General features: G+C 41.4%; 1 protein-coding gene across 3 annotated transcripts; it reads right to left on the reverse strand.

Annotated features, from left to right (window-relative positions):
* Positions 1-1,685: 1,685 nt before the first annotated feature.
* On the reverse strand, positions 1,686-11,734 carry pitx2 (paired-like homeodomain 2). Of its 3 annotated transcripts, XM_088989121.1 has the most exons (6): positions 11,508-11,734; positions 9,470-9,535; positions 8,670-8,672; positions 6,501-6,644; positions 6,158-6,357; positions 1,686-2,915 (listed from the first exon to the last, which is right to left on the reverse strand). In XM_088989121.1, exons 2-6 carry the CDS (start codon positions 9,513-9,515, stop codon positions 2,367-2,369), a joined length of 942 nt encoding a protein of 313 aa, XP_088845247.1. In that variant the 5' UTR covers positions 9,516-9,535; positions 11,508-11,734; the 3' UTR covers positions 1,686-2,366. The 3 variants fall into 3 exon arrangements, with proteins under 3 accessions (XP_088845247.1, XP_088845238.1, XP_088845229.1); XM_088989112.1 differs by lacking the exons at positions 6,501-6,644; positions 8,670-8,672 and having other exon boundaries at positions 11,508-11,732; XM_088989103.1 differs by lacking the exons at positions 8,670-8,672; positions 9,470-9,535; positions 11,508-11,734 and having other exon boundaries at positions 6,501-6,948.
* Positions 11,735-22,410: the final 10,676 nt, after the last annotated feature.

Below are 22,410 nucleotides of genomic sequence, written 5' to 3' on the forward strand. Positions count from 1 at the left end.
TGCAACTCTTGCCCAAAAATAAGTATGTTGATGTTATTATTAGGCAACATTACTGACTGCCGTTACACTGGACTCCTCTCACCGATGCAGAATATATTTGTTGTTATTGAGCTAAAGCGCAATTGCATTGGATTTGATTAGCCTTTATTAGTCTCACAGTGAATACATTTACATTTCACAGCGCGGCAAAGTTATCAAAGTAAGATGAAAGGAAAAGAAGAAATAGGAAAAACTAAATACATAGCTGCTGTAAATGAAGCCACTTTGGAGCCTCCATCTTGAAATCAAAACAAAAAACAAAAAATCTAAATAACAAAGAATGTAACACAACACAAAAGACGCAGACAGTCATTCAGTCTTAAACACTTTCTGCACCCTCTTTGTTGCATGAAGCAGTTCTAGATGAAAGAGGAGAGAATCAAAGCCTCCTTTTCACTAGTGGATCAAGGACGTCATGGTGAAATGTGCACGTCTGCTACAAACTAAATGTTGAAAGCAACGACAAAGCTGTCGCATCCATTGATGAAAAGTGATTGTCTCAAATCTCCAGTCCCACATAAATATGCTTCAATTCCAAGCCGCAACAGTTCCACATCGGCGCTCTGCGCTGACGCTGCATTCTTCTAATTGCGGGCTCCTCAAGCCATGCATCCATCCAGCCGCAGACTATCCTACAGCACCGACCTTTTTGCTGAACAAAAATGAATATGCTGCCCATTACAGGCGCAATAAAAGCACAATCGCCACAGCGCTGTCCAGCGATGACCGTCAAATGGCGCTGACATTCCTCCCAAATATACATGTATACTCGGATGTTGTATAATAAGGATTGTTAATTGTTGAAAAACTGACAGAGATGGAAAAATAATGACATATATTTTTTTAAGGGGTATCTTCTCACTGGTGCATACATGTGACTGCTTGTAGTATAGAGCAAAGGGCGCTTATCTTCGGTATGTCCGATGGACTTTCTGCGCCCAAACCCCCACGCCATTTTTTGACACGCCATGTTGTTTTTAATACATGCAACAATAACTGCATGCAATTGCGTCTGCTCGTTTAATTTTTTTCCTTATTGGAATGCAGAATAGACTTGACTACTTCCCCTTTCTTGCCGAACATCTGGTCTTGTTTATTATTAGAACAAAAACGAAATGCAAAAGTGTAATGCAGTTGACAGGAAAAAAAAGTGTCAGTATATATTTTACTCCGCGTGGTGCTCCCTCGCGGAGCTTGCAGCGGCTTATACCCCGGAGAAGGTGTGTCCTCCCAGGCTTACACAGTTGGAAAATCCCCGCCAAAACATCCATGTCTGGACAATTTGATGAGTCATACACAGGTATGGTTGCCTTATGCAACAGTACATTCTAAAGAGCACTTTGGCCCATCAGACCCATACCCAAATGTGTATACTGTACCTATATATATTTTACGTGGTTGAGACTGCCGCCCCCCCACCCCTATCCCTTTCCCTCACATTAAAATGTACCCCCACCCGCCTTGTGTGTCTCCTGTTTGTTGATTCTGGGGCAGACAGACATGTATTCAGACAGGTCGTGTGCGTTGATGTGCAACTGCAGCTCAGTTGTTGTCCTCCGTCTATTGATCAGTCACACGAATGGGGTGGTCACGTGGTCCTCCACATATGGCAAAGCGAGCAAAAGATGATTCAATAAAAAGCAAGGAAGGCTTTGAACAATATATTTACTTCCATTAAATAGAACACATTTGGGTGGGGGTGGGGTGTGCTGGGATGGGGCGATCTGTACCAAAATTTTTACATGAACATTTTTGAATGTGCTTTTCCTTCTTCCTCTATAGGGTTACTAATCTAAGTTTTGACACAGACATGAAGAATAATAACTTTATATTATGTTAGAAACTCACCAATGCGGTGCATTTTAGTATTTACACCCGCCCTCATTTTTTTTTTTTTTTTACATGTGTTTGCAAGCAAAACATTGTGATTTATTCCCTAAGACGCATGCGTTAATAAATTGAACCCCATCTTTGATGTTTTAGATGTTTGAATATATACACAAGTTTTCAGACAACAAATCGGAGAATAAAACTTAAACAAAATAAAAACAATTATTTTCAGTGGTTTCGTTTTAAGTGCCCTTTTTTGGAGGGAGGGGGCAGAATACAATAGTAATAGCAGTCTCTTGATCCTGTGGATTAAACCTGACCACCATGACTGGCATTTGAGTTTTGGATCACTGTACATTCCCTTTGTGAAAATCTACTGTCAAATTGGCAGTTTCTCTCTCTACCTCTTATCGCTCTTTCTTTCTCCCTCTTTCTCTGCCCCGGTGATGGGCGTGAGTGGGGGGTGGGGTGGGGTGGTCTTAGTGGGTGCGCGCATCTCACACCGGCCTGTCCACGGCGTACTGGCAAGCGCTCAGGTTCGTAGCTGGGCTCTGCACGCCGGCGTAGCCGAAGCTCGAATGCTGCTTGGCTTTCAGTCTCAGGCTGGCCAGGCTGGAGTTGCAAGTGTCCCGGTAGACGTAGGGTGGCGTGGGAGGCGCATAGGGGCAGGCAGGCGCACCCACGGCCGAATTAAGCGACGGCCCGCTGAGGTTGTTCAGGTTGTTGAGGCCGTTGAGGCTTGATCCAGCCACTGCCGACGGCACCATGCCGGACGTCATGGACGAAATGGAGTTGGGCGGCGAGAACATGGCCTGCGACGACAGCGGGTTGACGTTCATGGAGTTGAAGAAGGGGAAGCTCTTGGTGGACAGCGAGGCCGACGTCAGGCCCTTGGCAGCCCAGTTATTGTACGTGTAGCCCGGGTACATGTCGTCGTAGGGCTGCATGAGTCCGTTGAACTGCGGGCCGAAGCCGTTCTTGCACAACTCGGCCTGCTGGTTGCGCTCCCTCTTCCTCCACTTGGCGCGCCGGTTCTTGAACCACACCTGACGAACAGAATGGGTATGAGGAAGAGGAGGAGGGGACGGGGACACCCGCACATACGGCGTTATATCCCCCCATCAAAATCGCCACAAATGGACACTCCAGCAGGTCAGAAAGTATACCTGGGCCACGCTTGAAACCGATCAACGCGTGCACGTTTTCTATTTTTCGCACGAAGATACGATACTGGGCCAAATAAAACAAAACTGTAAACGCCTACCCCAAAATTTGGAAACGTGTTTTTATTTTTCTTTAACCGAGAATAAATCCGCAGATTTTTTTAGTACGTGTTAAATAACAAACAACTTGATAACCATTGTCAATTGTCGTATGCGCATTAATGTATTATTTTTGTTCAAGTACATGGCCGTTATAAATAATAATAATTATAATAATAATAATATAATAATAATAATAATAATAATAATAATAATAATAATAATAATAATAATAATAATAATAATAATAATAGGGGGTAGTTGAACAACTGCAATACCCACTCTTTCAACCCCACATTGTTTGCGTAAATCATAATATTAGAGATAAATGAAATGAAAAAAATAGTGCCCCCTCAAACTGTGCAACGGTCATGTCTAATTTTAAATCTGTGAATTGGGTTACTGATGAACACTTGTTGATTGTATTTAGAACTTGAAAGTAACGCGCTTATGTAAATTGTTTCATTAACTTCACTTTTATTGTTGCATTAATATATTAGTTGCATTCATTATTTATTGCACCTAAGTGACTTATTATATTTTAGATTTCCTTTTCAATAACATTATTGCTACACCAAAAAGAACAAATATATGGGCGTGTTTTGCCGTCAAAAATGATACAAATAATAATAATAAACAAAATTACAATTTCGATCCACAAAATATTTAATGTAGGAATATCTTCCAAACAATTTCATTGATGGCAATGTTAATACTTACAAGCATGTACAAGTCCAAATTTGTAAATTTTTACTTTTAAGGTCTTTTAAGGGAATCTGCGTTCTTTTTTAAATACTCACCTTTCAAATCGTCAGGATCAACATTAAAAATGCGCACTTCTTAATTGCAAAAAAGTGCGCACTTAAAGTACAGCTTAGATAGAAACCCCACATTTTACTTTATAAATATATATAAATATGTGTGCATGTGTGAGGTGTGTGTGTGTGTGTGTGTGTGTGTGTGTGTGTGTGTGTGTGTGTGTGTGTGTGTGTGTGTGTTTGTGTATGTGTGTGTAGCATGATAAATATTCACACGTTTGCACGTCGCACCTACAACAGCGTCTTTTATTTCCAGTAATATAACAATAAGACCCCCAAAACTACCCTCAAGTATAGTCCCACTATAAATTCAAATGTGTGACTATCTCAACTTTCAAATGGTTTCACGAATAGAATTATGGACATGACAAAACGTCCCAAGGACACATTTATAGGCAGCGTGATTCAAACAAAACGTGTGATTGTGCATGCCCCATGTCAAATGCGTGTGTTAATCCAATTCAATAATCTCCTGCTTGCATGTGTTTAGTTTTTCATTCCGTAGACACATATTTTAGTTTCGTACTTTTGCCTGTTTTATTTTAGTATCAGTATGACAGTCATTCAAGCTCACATACACACGCTGTGTTATGGGGTATTATTTGACAAAAACACGTCCTCGCATTATTCTTGCCAATTTCGCTCCGCGAAAGCTCTCAGTTGTTATTTTTTGGTCCCTTGTCTCGGTCTTTATTAGAGCACAATCAACACACACAGACAGACACGAGTGCACGCTCTTCCGTGACTAGTGTCAATTCCACGCTAACTTCACCCCCCTCCCTTTAAAAATCTAGTGACAGTGTCCCAAAATGAGCAGCTTTGCACCTCTTTTACACTGCACCCGAGGTATCTATCACACCCGTCGCACGAAACGGAACGCTCACACCTAATAGGACACATTAGACAGCATTACTCGGGTGGGGGGGAAACGAATGCGGAGGGGAAGGCTGTTTATCTTCCCATGTAGGGGTTGTCATTATATTAAATATTAATTTAAGCGGCATGTGATTGAATTGGGCTCAGGGCAGCGGTGTGTTTAAACAAGTGTGCGTGTATATTTGTTTTTCAGATAATCCGAGAGGAAGACACATTATTACATTAACGCCATGCACGGCTGCCGAACAGACGTCCCCCCATCCGAAATCACACAATTGTTTTCAATAAATGATACGTACGCAATTTTATTTTGTCTGCACTTCCGATTGTACACCGCGCAGTGAAATATCATATTAAAGAATATTTTTGTATATTATGATATTTGGCTGTATTTATATTGATAGGCGGGTTGATAACGTTCGCCGTGACAAAAAATGTCCATTGTTGCAAATAAAATTGTACATAAAAATATAAAAATAAACATTTTGTCGTACAATTAATTTATACTTTGAATTAAATGTCTTTTAGGGATTATTTTCACATTTTACTCCGAACTAAATTGTATTTTGAACGCTGTATATATTTTACTCTGCCTTGAATATTTTTTTCACGTGCGATTATCTTTCCAAAAAACACTGTGGGCGTTTGTGTGTCATAAGCAGACTTGATGAAACATTCCTAATTGTCACTGTTTTGCCTTTTTAAGTGACAAAAGCATGTCTTTATATCAGTCTTACTAAACTAAATTTATCCATAAACGTGTCACATTTTTTGGTCCTTGAATGAAGTCAGTTCTTATTTTCTAATATTTGGCATACTCTCACGTTTAACTGTGCTCTGAATTTTATTTATGTATTGTTTACTGGTGCAACGACGAGGCGGATCAATTTTGTACCATTTGAAATGCGCTTCTTTATATACGGCAGTTTGAATGTTCTTCCCTCACCCCAAAATGTGCTTAAAATACAAAATTATATGGAGATATTTTTTGTTTTCATTTTTGAAAAAAAAACTTAAAATTTACTTTTAAAGCATTGAAAAAAATAAACACGGATGTCGATGAAAACTGTCTATTACTAATACTCAGTGATACGCTATGACTTGAAAGATACATTTTAGCACGAGCGATTGCAATGTGATGTGAAATGTGAAATGAAATCATGATGATGATTAAATTAAAGACAAAAATAATTATTCTTGATATACGTATAGCTATAAAAGTCCGTAGGAGGTGTGTTTTTTTATACTGCAGTTTCTTTGTCCCCCTTTAATTGAATAGTCTTTTTTTATCAGAATGTAAGATGTGGGTCTAACTGTGTGGTTCAGACTCACCCGAACCCTCGCCTCGGTGAGGTTGGTCCACACGGCTATCTCCTCGCGCGTGCTCATGTCCGGGTATCGGTTTCGCTGGAAGGTGGCCTCCAGCTCCTGCAGCTGCTGGCTGGTGAAGTGCGTCCGCTGTCGCCGCTGTCTCTTCTTCTTCGACGGGTCGTCAGACGAATCGTCGTTCTTGCTCTGGCTTTTTTCTTTCTCTGTTCAAAATAAATCAATTGAGACAAGACATGAAATGGCCTTTCTTGTGTGTTCCATTTGCATAAAGGCTTCATTTACATATGTCAAATTGCGCTGCAACTAATTCTCCTGCCTCATTCGCCTGTCATCTATTTTTTCTTACCCACAGTTTCCGGGCTTGACGTGTCGGACACTGCGCGCGCGTCCATGCGGTGCTTCCCGGAGTCCACGGCTCGCACCAACGGCTGCAAACCGGACGCCATGCCGGAAGCGAGTTTAGTGCCGGTAAACGGATGGTGCGGGTGGTCTAGATTTAAAGGATCCCTCATAGAGTTCATCGGTCGCTCACCAAAAACACAACGCCCAAAAAAATGAAAAATAAAACAAAGAAAAAGAAAGAAGAGCGTTTTGTAAATCCCACTCCGAGGTTTCTCCACTCAAGAAAATGTTCTCGGACTCAAGGTTCCGTTTTAGACCGGGCCACCGTGGGGCGTTGCCATTTTAACGTCGGCAGTAGCGGGCGGGCGGCGGCTGACTAGTGGAGTGACAAGGACAGGTAGAAGATATTGGCAGCGGGGACGAGCACAAGCACCAAGCCGGAGCGCCTCTCTCTCTCTCTCTCTCTCTCTCTCTCTCTCTCTCTCTCTCTCTCTCTCTCTCTCTCTCTCTCTCTCTCTCTCTCTCTCTCTCTCTCTCTCTCTCTCTCTCTCTCTCTCTCTCTCTCTCTCTCTCTCCCCTCTCTCCTCGCTCTGCTCTCTCTTTCACTCTCTCTCTCTCTCTCTCTCTCTCTCTCTCTCTCTCTCTCTCTCTCTCTCTCTCTCTCTCTCTCTCTCTCTCTCTCTCTCTCTCTCTCTCTCTCTCTCTCTCTCTCTCTCTCTCTCTCTCTCTCTCTCGCTCTCTCTCTCTCTCAGTCTCTCTCTCCCTCTCTCCCGCTCTCTCTCGCTCCCTCTCTCTCTCTCTCTCTCTCTCTCTCTCTCTCTCTCTCTCTCTCTCTCTCTCTCTCTCTCTCTCTCTCTCTCTCTCTCTCTCTCTCTCTCTCTCTCTCTCTCTCTCTCTCTCTCTCTCTCTTTCTCGCTCGCTCACTGGACGTCACAGTCTACAGCCCTGCCCACTCTCTACCTTGACTGGCGCGTGCTTGAGGCGTCGAAGAGGAATGAGCCCCCAGCAGCCCAAGACAAACAAAAGACTAAAAAAATGAAATTTTGAAAATTAAATCGCCACGAGAAGCTCCTCTCCCAGTCACCAAAATCCCGTAAAAATCAATCGAACTCATCGTTTAATCCATTTTAAAGTGCACTCTACACACAAATGCAACCATCGCCTCAGAAACGCGCCCAAAAGGCCCAAAGTGAGTTCGTCGCAAACAGAACTCGTCTCAAGTTCAATGCAACGTGATCGAATTGTCACCCCACCCTCGACGATGCAACGAGCTTTAGGTTCAGGCTGAGATTCAGGCAGGAAACAACGCGGATGCGAACCAGTACCGCCGATTGAAAATTGGTCGTTGGACCGTGAAACTGGATTCACCCCAGGTCGGGTCTTCTCACGCAAATTATGCTAGTCATTCTCATGTTTCACAATGTAAACCAAAGCTCCCGATTGTTTTCACATATTAATAATGCTGGGATGTTGCAAATATTTTTTTTGTGATTGAACACTGTTAAATGAATGAACATAAATTAATACAATATTTTACTTGATGTGTTATTCTAAAGTTGTCCCCTTAGCAAGTTGTATGTAAATGTATTTATACATTGCATTTCTTACAATTTTGAGGAAAACCATATAAAATAATGTATTGTAAAGAAATGACACTCACTCTTAATTGTTCAAAATTTAAACTGTAATACACACAAAAGCAAATTTTCGATCTCTTTTGAATTTAAACAAAATTTCCATCAAGTCCATCTTTCTTTTGATTTACGGCCATGGACTGACGAGTAGTTCAATTTAGATGCACGAGAAAGCGACGCTATCATTAATCACCCAAATAATAGATATTAGTCTTTTTTCAGCCTTATTTTCATGTTGAAGTGGATTATGTCTTCATCCTTGGACGCCTCCTCATATTCCCCGTCTCCGCTTTACATGGGCCATTAATTAACAATTCAGTCAATAAAGCGAGGACTAGGTGGGGTGCATTTGGGGGGTTTGGGGATGGAGGAGGACAAGCCTTTTTAGGCGGGATTACGGACACATCACATTTCACCATTAGCGTATTCCTGCTCACGAATGGCTCATTATACATGTGCTTTTCCCCCAGAGGAGAAAGCGCAACGAGAGCCGCATACATTACACGCACTGATTCCGAAGCGCACACACTGCTTGTCACGTTCTATTAGTCTTAATCAATCGTCATTAGCAACAAGCGTGACGAGTCTCGGCTCAAATGCTGAAAAGTTATATTCACACATAAAAATAGTTATCATAATTTGCCATGGTGAACAATCGTGTGAATTTTATTTTGTTGGAATATAATTTGGTGTAGGCCCGGTAGTCGAGTGGTTAGCACACCGGCTTCACAGTGCAGAGGTCGCCGGTTCGCGTCCCGGTCCGCCTCCCTGTGTGGAGTTTGCATGTTCTCCCCGGACCCGCGTGGGTTTTCCTCCGGTTTCCTCCCACACTCCAAAAACATGCATGGCAGGCAGATTCGCATCATTGCAGTTGATAAATGCTCGTTTTTTTGCTGCTGCAGATTCGCAACTGGCCGCCAGATGTCAGTACGAGACAACGAATAACCAAGATTTATCGGATGCAAGTCTGGAGGCTCTTTCAATCGAGTGAAACCAGAGCAAAATTCCAACGCTCGACTGCACAGCGTTTCACATCCGATTTTTTTTTAAAGAACACGTCAATTTAAAGTAGAAAGAAACGAGCAAATAAACTCCTTCCTTTTATTTTGTATTTCAATTGTGACTGTGAATTATCATTGAGAGTCATAATTGTATTGAATTTTAGGTACATGAGTTTTCTCTTTCACTTGGTATTTCGATATATGTCCGTGTCGATAATGCCTTCCAGTGAATGACATGAATTATTTTAAAATGTATTTTCCAAGAGAGTGTCCATTTTAAATGCATGTTATTCGTGAACAAATCTGAATATGTGGCTGCATGGGCATTGTTGTCTTACCTATTTGTGCACAGGTGGTGGCAAGTTTGCGGCAGTGGGACTCCATGACGACAGAGAGAACGTCTTCTGCGCACGGGGAAACAAAGAAAATCACAATTAATAGAGGTAAACTGGGAAAACATACTGTGCAAATAACTCGACAACGACAACATAATATGAGACAAGATAATATGAAAAACGATAACAAGATTTACAATTATTTCCATGCATATGTTGACGATTTAATTTGCGATGTCATTTTATGCGCAATCGTTGTATATTTACAGGTGACACCAATTTCAATAAAAACAGCATTTCTTTTGTCACAGTTGGGGGTTAAAATCAACAGTTTCGTTTCCAGGTCACGTTTTCTTTTCTTGATGTTTTTGCGTATTTCAATCACTGGTATAAAAAAGGTGTTATTTACTCGTCGCGTGTACAGTACGTCGCGCTTGCGCATTCGGGGCTGCGCTAAAATCTCCCGGATTAAGGCTCTTGATTGAGATGTCAGTGTGTGGGTGTGTGATCATATCACAAAATTCATTATAGGACGCCAACACAGATGGTCTCTTATGAGCATGTTTGCTTATGATAATGCAAATTTGCATGTAAGTGGTCGCCATTTTCTCCTCTTCCTGCTGTTCGTTGTCTCCGTCAGGCAAATATGACAAAACTTTTTACCCGTCTTTATAACGGCTGATAGGATAAAGCTTATATTTTACAATTTTGACTACTATTTAGAATTTCACCCCCCATACTGTGTCAAACACCTTGCACAGTTATGACTACAGCTAAAAAATGACGTCCTTCATACTTAAAACATATGAAAGATTGTCCGTATACCATGGTGACTTTAATAACTGTCATTCGATTTTATTGTTGCGGGCACAAAGAATATGTATATCACCCAGCAGGTGTACAGCAAGGGGCGTGGTTATTATAAGATATTTTACTGCATTTTCCCATGTTCAAGTTAGATCCACTTGTTAGCAGTTGGAATAAAGACGTACTCCAGTTCTCCTTCCTCAACTGCTACAATATACTTAAAACATAGATGTTGAATTCCATAATGGTCACCTCCTAATTATCATATTCTTAATAATGATATTCAAAACCAATTCATACATCCATCTGTCGTTTGTAAATTCGACGTAGAGTGACGTGGGGGTTGAGGTAATCATGGCACCAGGCCCGGTGGAGACAGAAAGCCGGCCGGTCCCTGCACACGCGGTACTTGAACGCCTCACGGAAAGTCTCTATCTTCAAATATCATATCACATGAAGGACAGGCACGTGATTATTTGGACGACGTAATTATTATTCTGGAAATTGATTTTTTTATGGGTTATTGTTTTGGGGGGGAAAGTGGCCGAGTAGGCTCGCGTTCATCTTGCGTTACTGCTATCGAGCAGAGTATTGTATCTTTATTCTTTGTGTGTGTTTTCTACACATTCCGACCGTTTAATCTTTTACAATGTATTTTTATCGTAGTAATCATTTTATTTACGTGAATTAAGAACTATTTAGTCATCCATTCACATAGTCATTCATTCATGTTCTGTTTTAAAAGCCCAACGTGAAATCGACAGTGCAAACTACACGATTTCACTTTTAACAAATTCACTTTTGAGTATAAAAATCATTATCATCAATAAATTAAAAACGCACGCGTCTCACCAGTGTTTTAGTTTTGACTGACATTGTTGAATCTATGTTCACTTGCAGTTAATTTAATATGTAGTCTTCCATAATCAACAATGAATAAATTTCAAACAAACTCGTTTTATTTCTTAATTTATGTTCATTTTATTCATAAATGCAGGTTTATGCAGGTTGACGTACAATTGAAATGTGCCTTTAATTTTTAAAAACTCGTTTTACAAATATATATATATATATATATATATATATATATATATATATATATATATATATATATATATATATATATATATATATATATATATATATATATATATATATAAAAGCGCAACTGTCTCTCAACTCACAAGCGATGGTCACTTTCACATAAAAAAGAGAAATACATATACTGTCTTACCACCCGTGGCCGTCTGTCGTTATGTGCTTGTTCAGATAAATTCCACCGTGCAAAACACACATATGGTGCACAACTGGAAGGTCCTGCTCGTCACCGCCAATTTTCGTTTTATCTCCAAAATAAAGAAAGTGAATCGAGAAACTTCGCCCCCCAAACAATATGTCAGGGAGCAAGTCCACGCACTCTTTCCGCTGCTCTTCTTCTCCTCTTCTGCACGCCCCAACTTTTTCCGCTCTGAAAGATGTTCCGTTTCTCCCCCACGCTACAACGCCGCCCCCCATCTCTCGTTGCGGACGAGATAGCTCCAAAAAAGGGGTGTGCTCGTGAACCCAGGGGCGGCACAAGAAAAGCACAAACAGGACTAAATCAACCCCTACCGCAATTAAAGTCAACACATTAGTGGCCCATTTTCACTCATATTTACACGTGGAACTAGTTAGGCACCCCCATCCAATATTCATATGTTAAATCAGGAGTGCAGCAGACCGGACTGCACCCACCTTCTCCGTCTAATCCCCTTTTTACATTTTAAGGCATACTGCCGATTAAAGTGGTAATTAACGCACACGTCAACGCTGGCATTCTCCGCTTCGCGCGTGCACACACACACACACACAACACACACACACACCCACACACACACACACACACACACACACACACGCACACACACACACACACACACGCGCGCGTGCACACACACACACACACACACACACACACACACACACACACACACACAAATACAAGACGTTGTTTTAGTAAGATTTTTGGAAATTAACACATTATTTAATTGTTCTGTTAAGGTCACCCCATTCTGTTGTGATCAATAGTGCAGGAACTTGACTGGCCAATTGGGAGGACAAACAAACGGTGGACATAAAATCCACGCAATGCAATACGATACACTGCAGAATTAAATGAATGAAAAGAACTGGGAGAAAAGAAGACTAAACATTTCACGGACTTAATTTTGTCTGTTTAATACTGTCAGTGAAAATCCAACATTATGTATTCTTTTTATTATATCTATTATTATGTTTTGTCCCCGCTCTTGCTGACAGAAAAAAAACAGTCTTTTGCTAATTTCATGTGCAAGACTAACATAATTTAAAATAAAATCTTCTCAAAACATAATAAATAGCTGCATCAGAATCTTCACGCAACAAAGAACAGCGAGCTTCTCTCATACCTCGACAGTATCATGCACTCTTTATTTCTTTGCTCAGAGAAATAATCAGAAAGCTCCTCCCTAAAAAACAGAATGAATGAACCCCAATTCAATGCAGCAACATGAGGAGGGGCCATTATAGTATAGTGATTGGTTGAAGTTAATGGCTCCACATATCCTGTTGGAAGCCCGATTAAATACATACATGAAGGAATGTGTCGCTCCTTGCAGATCACACGCGAAGAGCTGTGTGGGACACGAATTGGGAAAAACAAACATTTTTCAGGCAAGGTTGAAGAAATCTATGGAGGGTGCTATTTTTAAGTTAAAATATTACATTTGTGTCACGATTTGCAAGGTGGTGGTGGTGGTGCACCCCAAAAAAGGAGGCAGTAGGGAGTTTTTGCCAAATTGTTGTTTGAGATTCTTTTTCTTGCTGACTTTATTTAATACAAAGTCATCAGAACAGAAAGGTCCAAAGTACCAAAGAAAACCATGAGTAGCTGCCACTGATTAAAACAACAAACACCTGTGCGGCTGCAGGCGGGGCTGACAATGCTGTCAAACCTGTTTTTAAATTGTCACGTGGGGATGGGTTCCTTGCTCAATGGAGCTTTGGCAGCCATTCCGGAAGGAGACTTGCATGTTTTTATGACATTTTACATGGTGTCCACAGAAGGATTTGAACTATGATCCTGCGATTCTGAGCTACCAATAACACACACTAGCGCAACAGTAGCACTCCCATGCATACATGCACACACATGTACGCTGTCAGGGACATGCAGCAGTTCCATATACACACACATGCACACAAATACACATACTAAGGGTAGTGATGTTCTTCTGTTGTCTTAGTAGAGGAAGGCAGCAGCGAAGGCAAGCTATCAAGAGTGTGGTGGTTCTCACGCACACAAAGAGGCAAAGCGCCTTCAGTTCAGAGGAGGCCCGGCGGCTGCTGCCAAATCTTCTGCCTCAGGGGCTGCAGCAGGAGAAAGGAGGGAAAAAAGAAGAAGCGGCGCCTCGCCCCCCTGTTTCATTTCGAGTGCATTATTGATCGTCTGTTGTCATCCATGGCGACGGCGAAGGACATTTGAAAGCGCCGCTGATGTGAGAGCGGAGCGGGGTTGACCCGCGCCCCACCGGCGACCTGTCCTGACTCTTAACGAGAGCCTGGGCCTGTTAGAGGTGTCGACTTTTAAAAACACGCTTTTATGTTTCTTGGCTGTCGGTGGCGCTATGGGACAAAGCAGCAGGAAGAAGGAAGAGGTGAATTCAATGGTGTTGTGATTGGGCAGCAGATGGTGATTATGGAAAATTGGCAACTGGAGTGGTCATTTTATGAATGTATGTTTTTGTGTCTGACCAAACAGCTCCTTTTTTGACTAAAAGAAAACCCCATCATATTACTTTCTGTGTGAGGTACAAAAGTGTCAAATCCAGGTCCAGAAGGTCCTACTCCCTACCACACTTTGGTTCGTGCCACTGATGCTCTCTCTTCTTGCCTGCTGAGTGGAAGCACCTGTGACTAAAGCCAAATTGTTGCAAGAGTTTTACTTTCAGGACCCGACTTTGACCCCTGTGACAAGGTGGTGTGAACATGAATAACTGGTGAAAGGTATGGACACTATGATTTTCTGATAGCATGCTTGACATGCATGACAGAAAAAGGACTATTTCCTCTGCAGTATTTCCAGAGGTGAACATCGTCCGTCCGGTGAGTACTTCAGTGCTCTGCTGCCAGTATCCCCCCCCCTATTATGTCCACTTTGTTAATGACAACTAAACAGCATACCAAGTGGATCTTTCCGATAATAGGTCACGTGTAGGTGCTGTATGTCACGTTTCGGTTTGCGGCCAACGAGTGGCACTGTACGGCCCTGCTTGCAGCTGCACAGGTGATGGTCATGTTAATCAGTGGCGGTTGAAAGGTCAGGTCATTGTTTCACATTGTCATGTTTTACTCATGGTTTCGTTTGTTACTTTCTGTTTTGATAACTGTTTTTGAGATTTTGTTCCTGCCAACTTTATTTAATACAATTTGTCAAATACACCCAGCTCCACTCCGCTGCCTGCTTTTTTTGGTTGCACCACCACCCTGCAAATCGTGAAACTGCACACCTCATCAAGTGCAGGCAAATACAGAAAATACACCTGCGTTGTATACCTTTTAGTTTCCACTATGTGCCCAACATTGTTTTAATTTCATCAATTGTCTTGAGGTGCTTGTTAGGAGATGTGTTTTTTTTACATTTTTTTTCTTTATTTGTCTGTGTGTTGTCTTATTTGTGATGTGGACATTATGTTTTCAATGTAGATTGGCTGTATCTGACGCCATGTGGATCGTTATCTGTTATTTATGGAAAGATTGACAGACTGACATGATGCCCGCGTCTGATGTTTTGGTTACTTTGAGTAGAGTGGTGTTTATTACTGTCAAAAAGGGCGGTCGCATTGATTACTTGAGAGCACCAAGTAAGTTTTGGTATGTCACTGTACTCGTACTCTTTTTTTTTGTCCTTTGGTTTATTTCTGTTCAGTGCTGATTTTTAGTCATGCATATTCTAAACTAAAGAAAGAATCATTCACATTAATTCTTCTTTCATTCTGGGACATATTTCAAGCGGTGTGATTTTGTGAGTTGTTTATTTTCATTGTGCAAGGTGGCAGCTGTAGTGACTTAAGTGGTGCGGGGCTGAAGCGTAGTCATTATGGCCTACTGTGAGTTGGCACTAAACACGCCATATTTTCTTCCTCTGTTACCTCCTGCAGCTGTAAACTCCACATGTCCGCATAGCATATACACTTCTAGCCAAATCATGTCGCTTGTTGTGAAATTAATCCCCGTGTCCCCTCTGTAGAGCTTTAAAGGCAGGTGACACTGAGGCAGCAGGAATCCATTACACTCCACTGGAATCGGAAACAAATATGTCAAACCAGCCATGTAGGACACGTTATCGTCATCATTTTCGTGCAGAATTCCTTTTTTTTTTTTCAAGGCTGTTTTTGTTTCTTTACACTTGTTTTGGCCTCAAACCAGATGTAACAAACCCAAGTGATTCTATGTGTAATTGTGAGGCCTTTGTGTCACGTTATGCAAAATAGCCAGAAACTAGCTGATATGCTGATACATTTAAAGGACAACCGACATCATTTTTTTGTTTCCTAACTGACATCAGAAAAAGGTTTTATAGCATCTAAAATACCCCAAACACAAAGGCTGATATTTTTAGTCAAACGCAAAAAACACCAATAAAAATGACTTAAGGTTGTCCAAACTGCCACTAATGAGCTCAAAACTGGAGACATTCAGAAAGTCTCTCCCCCAGTTCGTGACGTCTCGTCAGGATACTCCTTCACAAAGTACCTTGCTCCAAAATCAAAACAATGGCTTCAGAGAGTTCAGATTCAGAAAAAGATCGTTTCTTGTTACTCAACCAGTTCTGAATATGATTCAATAGTTCTGAAGAAGAAAACACAAGTGTTTGCGCTCAATTAAAGAAGTCTTTCCATATCAATTCGAGCTGTGTCAGCAAAGCGAAAAAACTGGTGAAGGACACGACATATAAGCATATATGAAGCTCAGTGAATAAGCAATATACAATCAACTTCAGTGATATGTGGCATATAAGGACATGAATAACAAATAATAAGCTACAAGATGTCAATATCAATGCAGATTGTTTAATGGTTGTGCATGAAAAAAGTTGTTTAAACCTTCAAGATGAAGAGTTACGAATTTACGAATGAATGACAGTGGTTATCCATCGCTAACTCCGGCTAGCTCCTCATTCCAGAGGCTGGATGTTTGTCCGATCGGTTTGCTCCACTAATGTGGTGATTGCTCTCTTTCACTCCTGGAAGCAACTTTTTTCCCACTGTCACAGGCTGAGAGGATGACGGCAGTTATCCAAGCGGCGAATCGTTAACTCCGGTTAGCTTCCTCGTTCGCCTCCGCTGGTGCTCTACTGCTCTGGTCCGTTCGAAATGGCTGGTTTGTCCGCTGGGAATTTGGGTAAACTTACACCTTCTTTATGCGTGTTACCACAATTGGTTGCCACACAACGATTCACCATTGCGTTATTCATGTGGTTTTCCTTGTGATTTCGCAACCAACACGGTGTTTTCAGATGAAACAAAGTACCCAAAATGCATTGTGTATCGCTTTCTCGGTCAGGGGCCTTCCAAAAGTTTTAAAACGTAAAATATGACTATATGCGGTGGAATGTTTGTAAAATGTGGTCAGTAGAAGTCATTTGAAGTGATTTTGCAAATTATGGATGCAACTTGTCCGGGGTGTCGGTTGTCCTTTAAATAGTTCTAGTTTCACTTTAGTGCAGCATTCCGTCAAGTCAGGGCTGTTCATTAACATGGTTTTAAGTGCCATAGTAGTTGTGGTCAAGTGGCCATTTAACCAAGTTTATTTATTAAATTCTATGTTCAATTATTGAATGAATAATTTGATATTAAATAATTACCAAACAAAAAAAGATGAAACCAAGTTAAAGAATTGCCTCTTCAATTAAAATGATGACAAATAACATTCACAATTGAGCATGCATGGATATAACATAGTTGTTTTTTAAGTGTGTAGAGTTTGCATGTTCTCCATGGACCAGCGTATACAACATTCCAAAAACATGCATGGCAGGCTTATTGAAGACTGCAAACTATCCATAGTAGTGAGTGTGAGCATGAATGGCTGTGGTTCGGTAAACAAACGAATGAATGAATATTCCAAAAGACAATGATAATTCTTTCATTAGTAAGATCAAGTAATTTATGTTATTAATTGGTTACATAATTTGTTTATTTATTTATTCTAGTAAACATTTTTTTTGAAATTGTTAACAAAATGAAAGATAAATATTTTTTATGCTTCATTTGATAAAATAATTGGTTCATTCATTGTCATTATAAATGTACATAAATAAATGATTGTTAAAATGCAAATTAAATATGCTTTGGCAGTTAAAATATACACATTTTACACTCACACATTATGGCTATATGACCTGGCGTATCTGCCGATTTTAAAAGTCAAATTACACCCAAACCTTTGCCCACCCATTTTTAGTTTCAAAAACAGGAACTGCCAGTATCCAGCGCGCTTTCCAATTGGTCACATTTGGTACGCCTTCCAATCACTTTGTCAAGTATCACTCCGAGAAGATTATTAGCTGGGGTGACACCGCCTGTAAATTAAGCAAATTAAAAGGGTTTTCTCTTTGATAGCCCTCCAGCTCGTTGAGCGGCTTTACGGCTCATCCCACTCGCTCTTCGTCTCTGTCGCGGCACCCAAGGGGCAGGGGCCGAGATTGGGAGAGCTATGGTCGTTAGGCGCTAACTGAAGCAGTATTGCTGGCCTTCTGTGATTAGAATAATCTGGAAATCCGATCATATGGTGTCATTGTGCGTTTGGTGGCCACTGTATTGGTGCAGGTTGACTTTACAATACACCTGCATTTCGGTAAACAAGTGCTGGCCATATTTTTTTACCTTGAATACTTTCTAGTGACTATGTTCGTTTCTGCAAGGTGGTGGGTCTCTGGGAACAATTGGCAAGAGTAGTGATCACACCACTTGTTTGACGCTCACCTTTGGCCTTCTCCTGCTGTGGACTATTTGTTTTTACTCGGAATTATTTCTTGGCATTTTGTGCATTTCTTTAGTGCAAGGAGGTAGTCACTTGTAAGAACTTGGGAGAGGAGTGGCCACATCATTTTTGTGTCGTGTACATTTTGCTCATGCATGTTTTTAATGCGTGACAAAGTGTGCTATGAGCTGCTTCTTTTGCTCTGGGTTACTGCCGTATTTTCCGGTGTATAAGGTCCTCCGAAAGGTCTTCAGTTTCTTCAAAAGTTGACCCTGCGCCTTATAAGCAGGTGCGCCTTATATGTAAAGTAATATTGAGGTCTCGCAACTAGTGTCAGCAGCCACCGATTCCATTTCCCCCCTGTCGAAGAAGTAGTGCGTAACCCCAGCCTTTACTGTAGTGTTTTATAATGTGTTGTACCTTATATTTGGAAAACTTGGGATATATTTATAGATTGGTAAAACCTTTTTAATTAATTGGATGTGTGCCTTGTAGTCTGGTGAACCTTATACATGGAAAAATACACTATTCATTGGGGTGCACCTTATACTCTGGTGGGCCTTATACACCGGAAAATACAGTCGTCGTTCTGTTCATTTCAATTGCGCAATGTGCTTTCATAAAGATTTCATAAATAACTGACGAGAAGAGACATTGCAGTGTTTCTATTGGTTGGCTTGTCAATACGAATGCCATGTGGGATTGAAGTTTTCTTGTTTTGTTAGTTAATTCTTTTTATTAGTTGCATTTATTTTTGTTGTTCAAGGTTGTGTTTTTTTTTATAAATGCAGGAGGAATGTATTTCACATGGAATGCCTTGAAATTGCTCATGGGCCTGCGTGTTTACATGAACAGTCGCAATCACAGTGGTTCACTCATGCCACAACATTAAATTGAACACCTCACTGCAAGTCGGTCTGGCATTCATTAAGCCAGACTAGCCGATGCATGCATAAACACACAGATCCTCGGCCTTAATCACAGGTGCGGCCGAAGCCGGTAAATCGTCGTCGGCATGCCTCTTATCAATTAAGGGGGAAAGAGGGCAGGGAAAAAAAATCAATGGCAAGCTGCCATGTACCAGCCTGAGGGCGACGCGGCCAAGAATGAAATTGGCGTGATAAAATGCCTATGATGCCTTGCGGGCCCTGTCGATAACATGTAAAACAGGACAGCTAACACGCTAACGCTCCTGTCAGTGGACCTCAAGTGGGCTCGAAAGGTCACCAGGCGGGAATGGGTTTAGTGCTTAATTGGTCTGCTTTGGCTGATGAGAGAAAATATGTGGAAGGCCAATCGCGCACAAATCTATATCTACCTACATATCTAGCCAAACACCATAAAAAGATGAAACAAAACAAAAAAGAAACAGAATTTTATGTAAACTATTCCTTCTGTTTTTGTGTGAAGGTCTACTCTGGCCTTCTACTCTGGAGAAAATAGTTAAAAATTGGTTATGATGTTCATGTCAAGCTATCCCCAGAAATGTATGTCAAAGAGCCACATCTAAATAAGAATGGTTCAGTCTTAACTGTTTAATTGTAAATAATCATAGTCTGACCCAAAATTGGGAATAATTTGGATTGACAAACAAATCCCCAGCCCTGATTTTAAACAATTTGCCCTGATGTGCATTCTTCGACCTCACTGTGCTCAACTCTCAATTTCCCAGCACATCTCATCCAGATGAAAGCTAATTCAAACTTGTTTTAGCAGGACATGTCAATGCTGTTGGCGGCTAATGGTTGTATTGGCTCAGATATCCAGACTTGATGCAGGCATTTTGTGTCAAAGGTCTCCCTTTTGACCCAACCAGTGAAAGTTTCACGATTTAGCTATTTGCTAATTATTGTGAGAAATAATCCTCAGGATCAGTGTCATACAATAACAACACATTGTTGAAGAGAATTTAAGAATACAGTGAGACCTCATTTTACGAACACCTTATCTTACGAACTTTTTATCTTACGAACGTCAAATTTATGAAAATTAAACCTTGAAATACACACTACTCTTCACGACACACACCCACCATGGGTGGCTGAGTGATCTTCGGATCTTCGGAGGAAGCACACGACCGAACAGCGCTCGAGCAGGCCCAGCTTTCCACACCCCCTCTCTCTGAATTCACGTCGATCGCCTCCGATGAGCTTTTTGCAGATAATTTTACTATTATGGGACCGAAAAAAAAACAACACCACAGGTTCGTGTTCAGCCGAGGAGAAGAAGGAGCTCATTGAGAAACACGAACGAGGGGTGCGTTTGTGGCGTCACATGTGCACACCGCAGCTGTCATGTGAATCTCAGCCTGACACATCTCTCACGCTGTGTGTCACTTCCCTGATAGTAACTTTCTACGACCCAGAGGTGTAGTCGAGGGTATACACCGGTATACGCCGTATACCCATTTATTTTTCGGTCGGCATTGCGTATACCGACAGTCAAATGTGGTGCGTTACTATGAATAAATTGAAGAAACTACCAGCCGTACTCGTCTACTCTGCTCTGTTCATTTGGCATCCAAGACTTGGGGTGCGTTCAGGTTCAAGAATAGCGCACGACTTCTTATGACTCCAGGCTGTTTGGAAAGCATTGTCTAACTGAATGAGCAGGGACAAACACTTGCCAACGTTTCTGTGTTGCTGCACTTGAACGCACCCCCTGGCAAGATGCGATAGAAGTGATTGGCTAAAGTGTAGAGTCATGTGTCATGGTAAGCCAATCAGAGCTGGTGTTTTCACACACACCGGAACAGCGTTTCATTAGTCACGTGACTGACACCGAAATTGTAACGTGCGAGTTGACAGCTGAGGCTGGGCCGCCGCTCGCGACACTTCAATTTAATTTCATTTCAATGAGTCGCTGTCACCTCACCAGTGACATGATTACGACGAAAGTGCCTCGCTGTGTCTTGTGCTGGCAAGTGCAACAGTTTGCTTTGCACAAGGTGATTGTTAGACGCGATCGCGTAAGTTTGTCGCTTTCCGGTTTCCGATCGCGAGTGTGCCATTTTATTCGCCCCGCCCACCTTGTTTTGTCGCGCTTTATTCCGCATCCGTGGATTCATCGGACTCGCGCTTTTTGTTGTAATCAAATCTCTGCCACCACCTATGGGACTCGAAGTGGATGCAGATGACATCGAGGAGCTTGTTGCTGACCATAATGAGGTCCTCAACACAGGTTTTGATTTGCCTTCAAGAAGAAATTCAGAAGCAGGCCAGGAGTTGATGTGCAGCCTTTTATTGAACAGTTCCATCCAGAAAAGGCTATGAGAATCATCAACATGATGAATGATAATGTGATGCCTCAGTTTTGTAAGACCTTACAAGTCAGAAAGCAATAGGTGTCAATTAAGAGCCATCAATGACCATCACAAATGTAAATAAAGTGACTTTATTATACAGTGCAGTGTATTTCTTTCATTACAATACAATAGCACATGTATTATACATAGAATAAGGTACGTTGTGTCTAGTTTTAAGGCTTATTTAGCTGAAAAGTATATTTTACGGAATACCGGGAACGGATTATTCCCATTTTAATGGTTTCCTATGGGGAAATATTTTGTGATACACACTTTTTTGGCTTACACTGTCTGGGAACCAATTAAGTTCGTAAGCTGAGGTCTCACTGTACATGTTTTTTTTTCAAGCGTGTGTATCACACTGGAAAACATTGGTATGAATCAGTCCCAATTTTTGAAAAAGGTTCTCCCCGAACAGGAAGATCAAAGATACTAGTATAAGCAGGATTTTGAATTACAACTATTCACATAAAAAGAAGCATGAATAATAAAATGAATAAAGGAGACAAGCCAGTGTTGTCCACCTGCAGAGAAAGAAGCTGATGGGGGGGATGCAACACGCCTAATCCTAAATTAGGATGCGAAGCTCATGTTGCACATTGTGATTAGTTCCACTCTTTCACGCTCATCCTTTCTTTTCACGGAGCCGCCTCGCATGGCTGCACTGCACCTGAATTCACCGCAATGCAACCTCCCTCCCCGAGGCGGACTTTGTGCTGACAAATAGAGAAGAAGATGATCACAGTTGGGCAGCTGCTGCTCTTCAATGCACCAGCTTCATTTCACCTACACAAAGTGTATAGCAGTGAAAGTTGTTCTGAAATACATCAAA

Source organism: Hippocampus bargibanti, linkage group LG02 (assembly GCF_051943395.1).
Source record: "Hippocampus bargibanti isolate YZ-2025 linkage group LG02, ASM5194339v1, whole genome shotgun sequence".
Lineage (NCBI taxonomy): Eukaryota > Metazoa > Chordata > Actinopteri > Syngnathiformes > Syngnathidae > Hippocampus > Hippocampus bargibanti.

Bases quoted from the DNA above. Each gene is read 5' to 3' on its own strand.
- pitx2 (XM_088989121.1), bottom strand. From the start codon at position 9,515: ATGGAGTCCCACTGCCGCAAACTTGCCACCACCTGTGCACAAATAG. The intron at 6,358-6,500 runs GTAAGAAAAAAT...TATTTTGAACAG, and splicing joins GTCAAGCCCGGAAACTGTGG to AGAAAGAAAAAAGCCAGAGC. The intron at 2,916-6,157 runs GTGAGTCTGAAC...TCTGTTCGTCAG, and splicing joins TCACCGAGGCGAGGGTTCGG to GTGTGGTTCAAGAACCGGCG.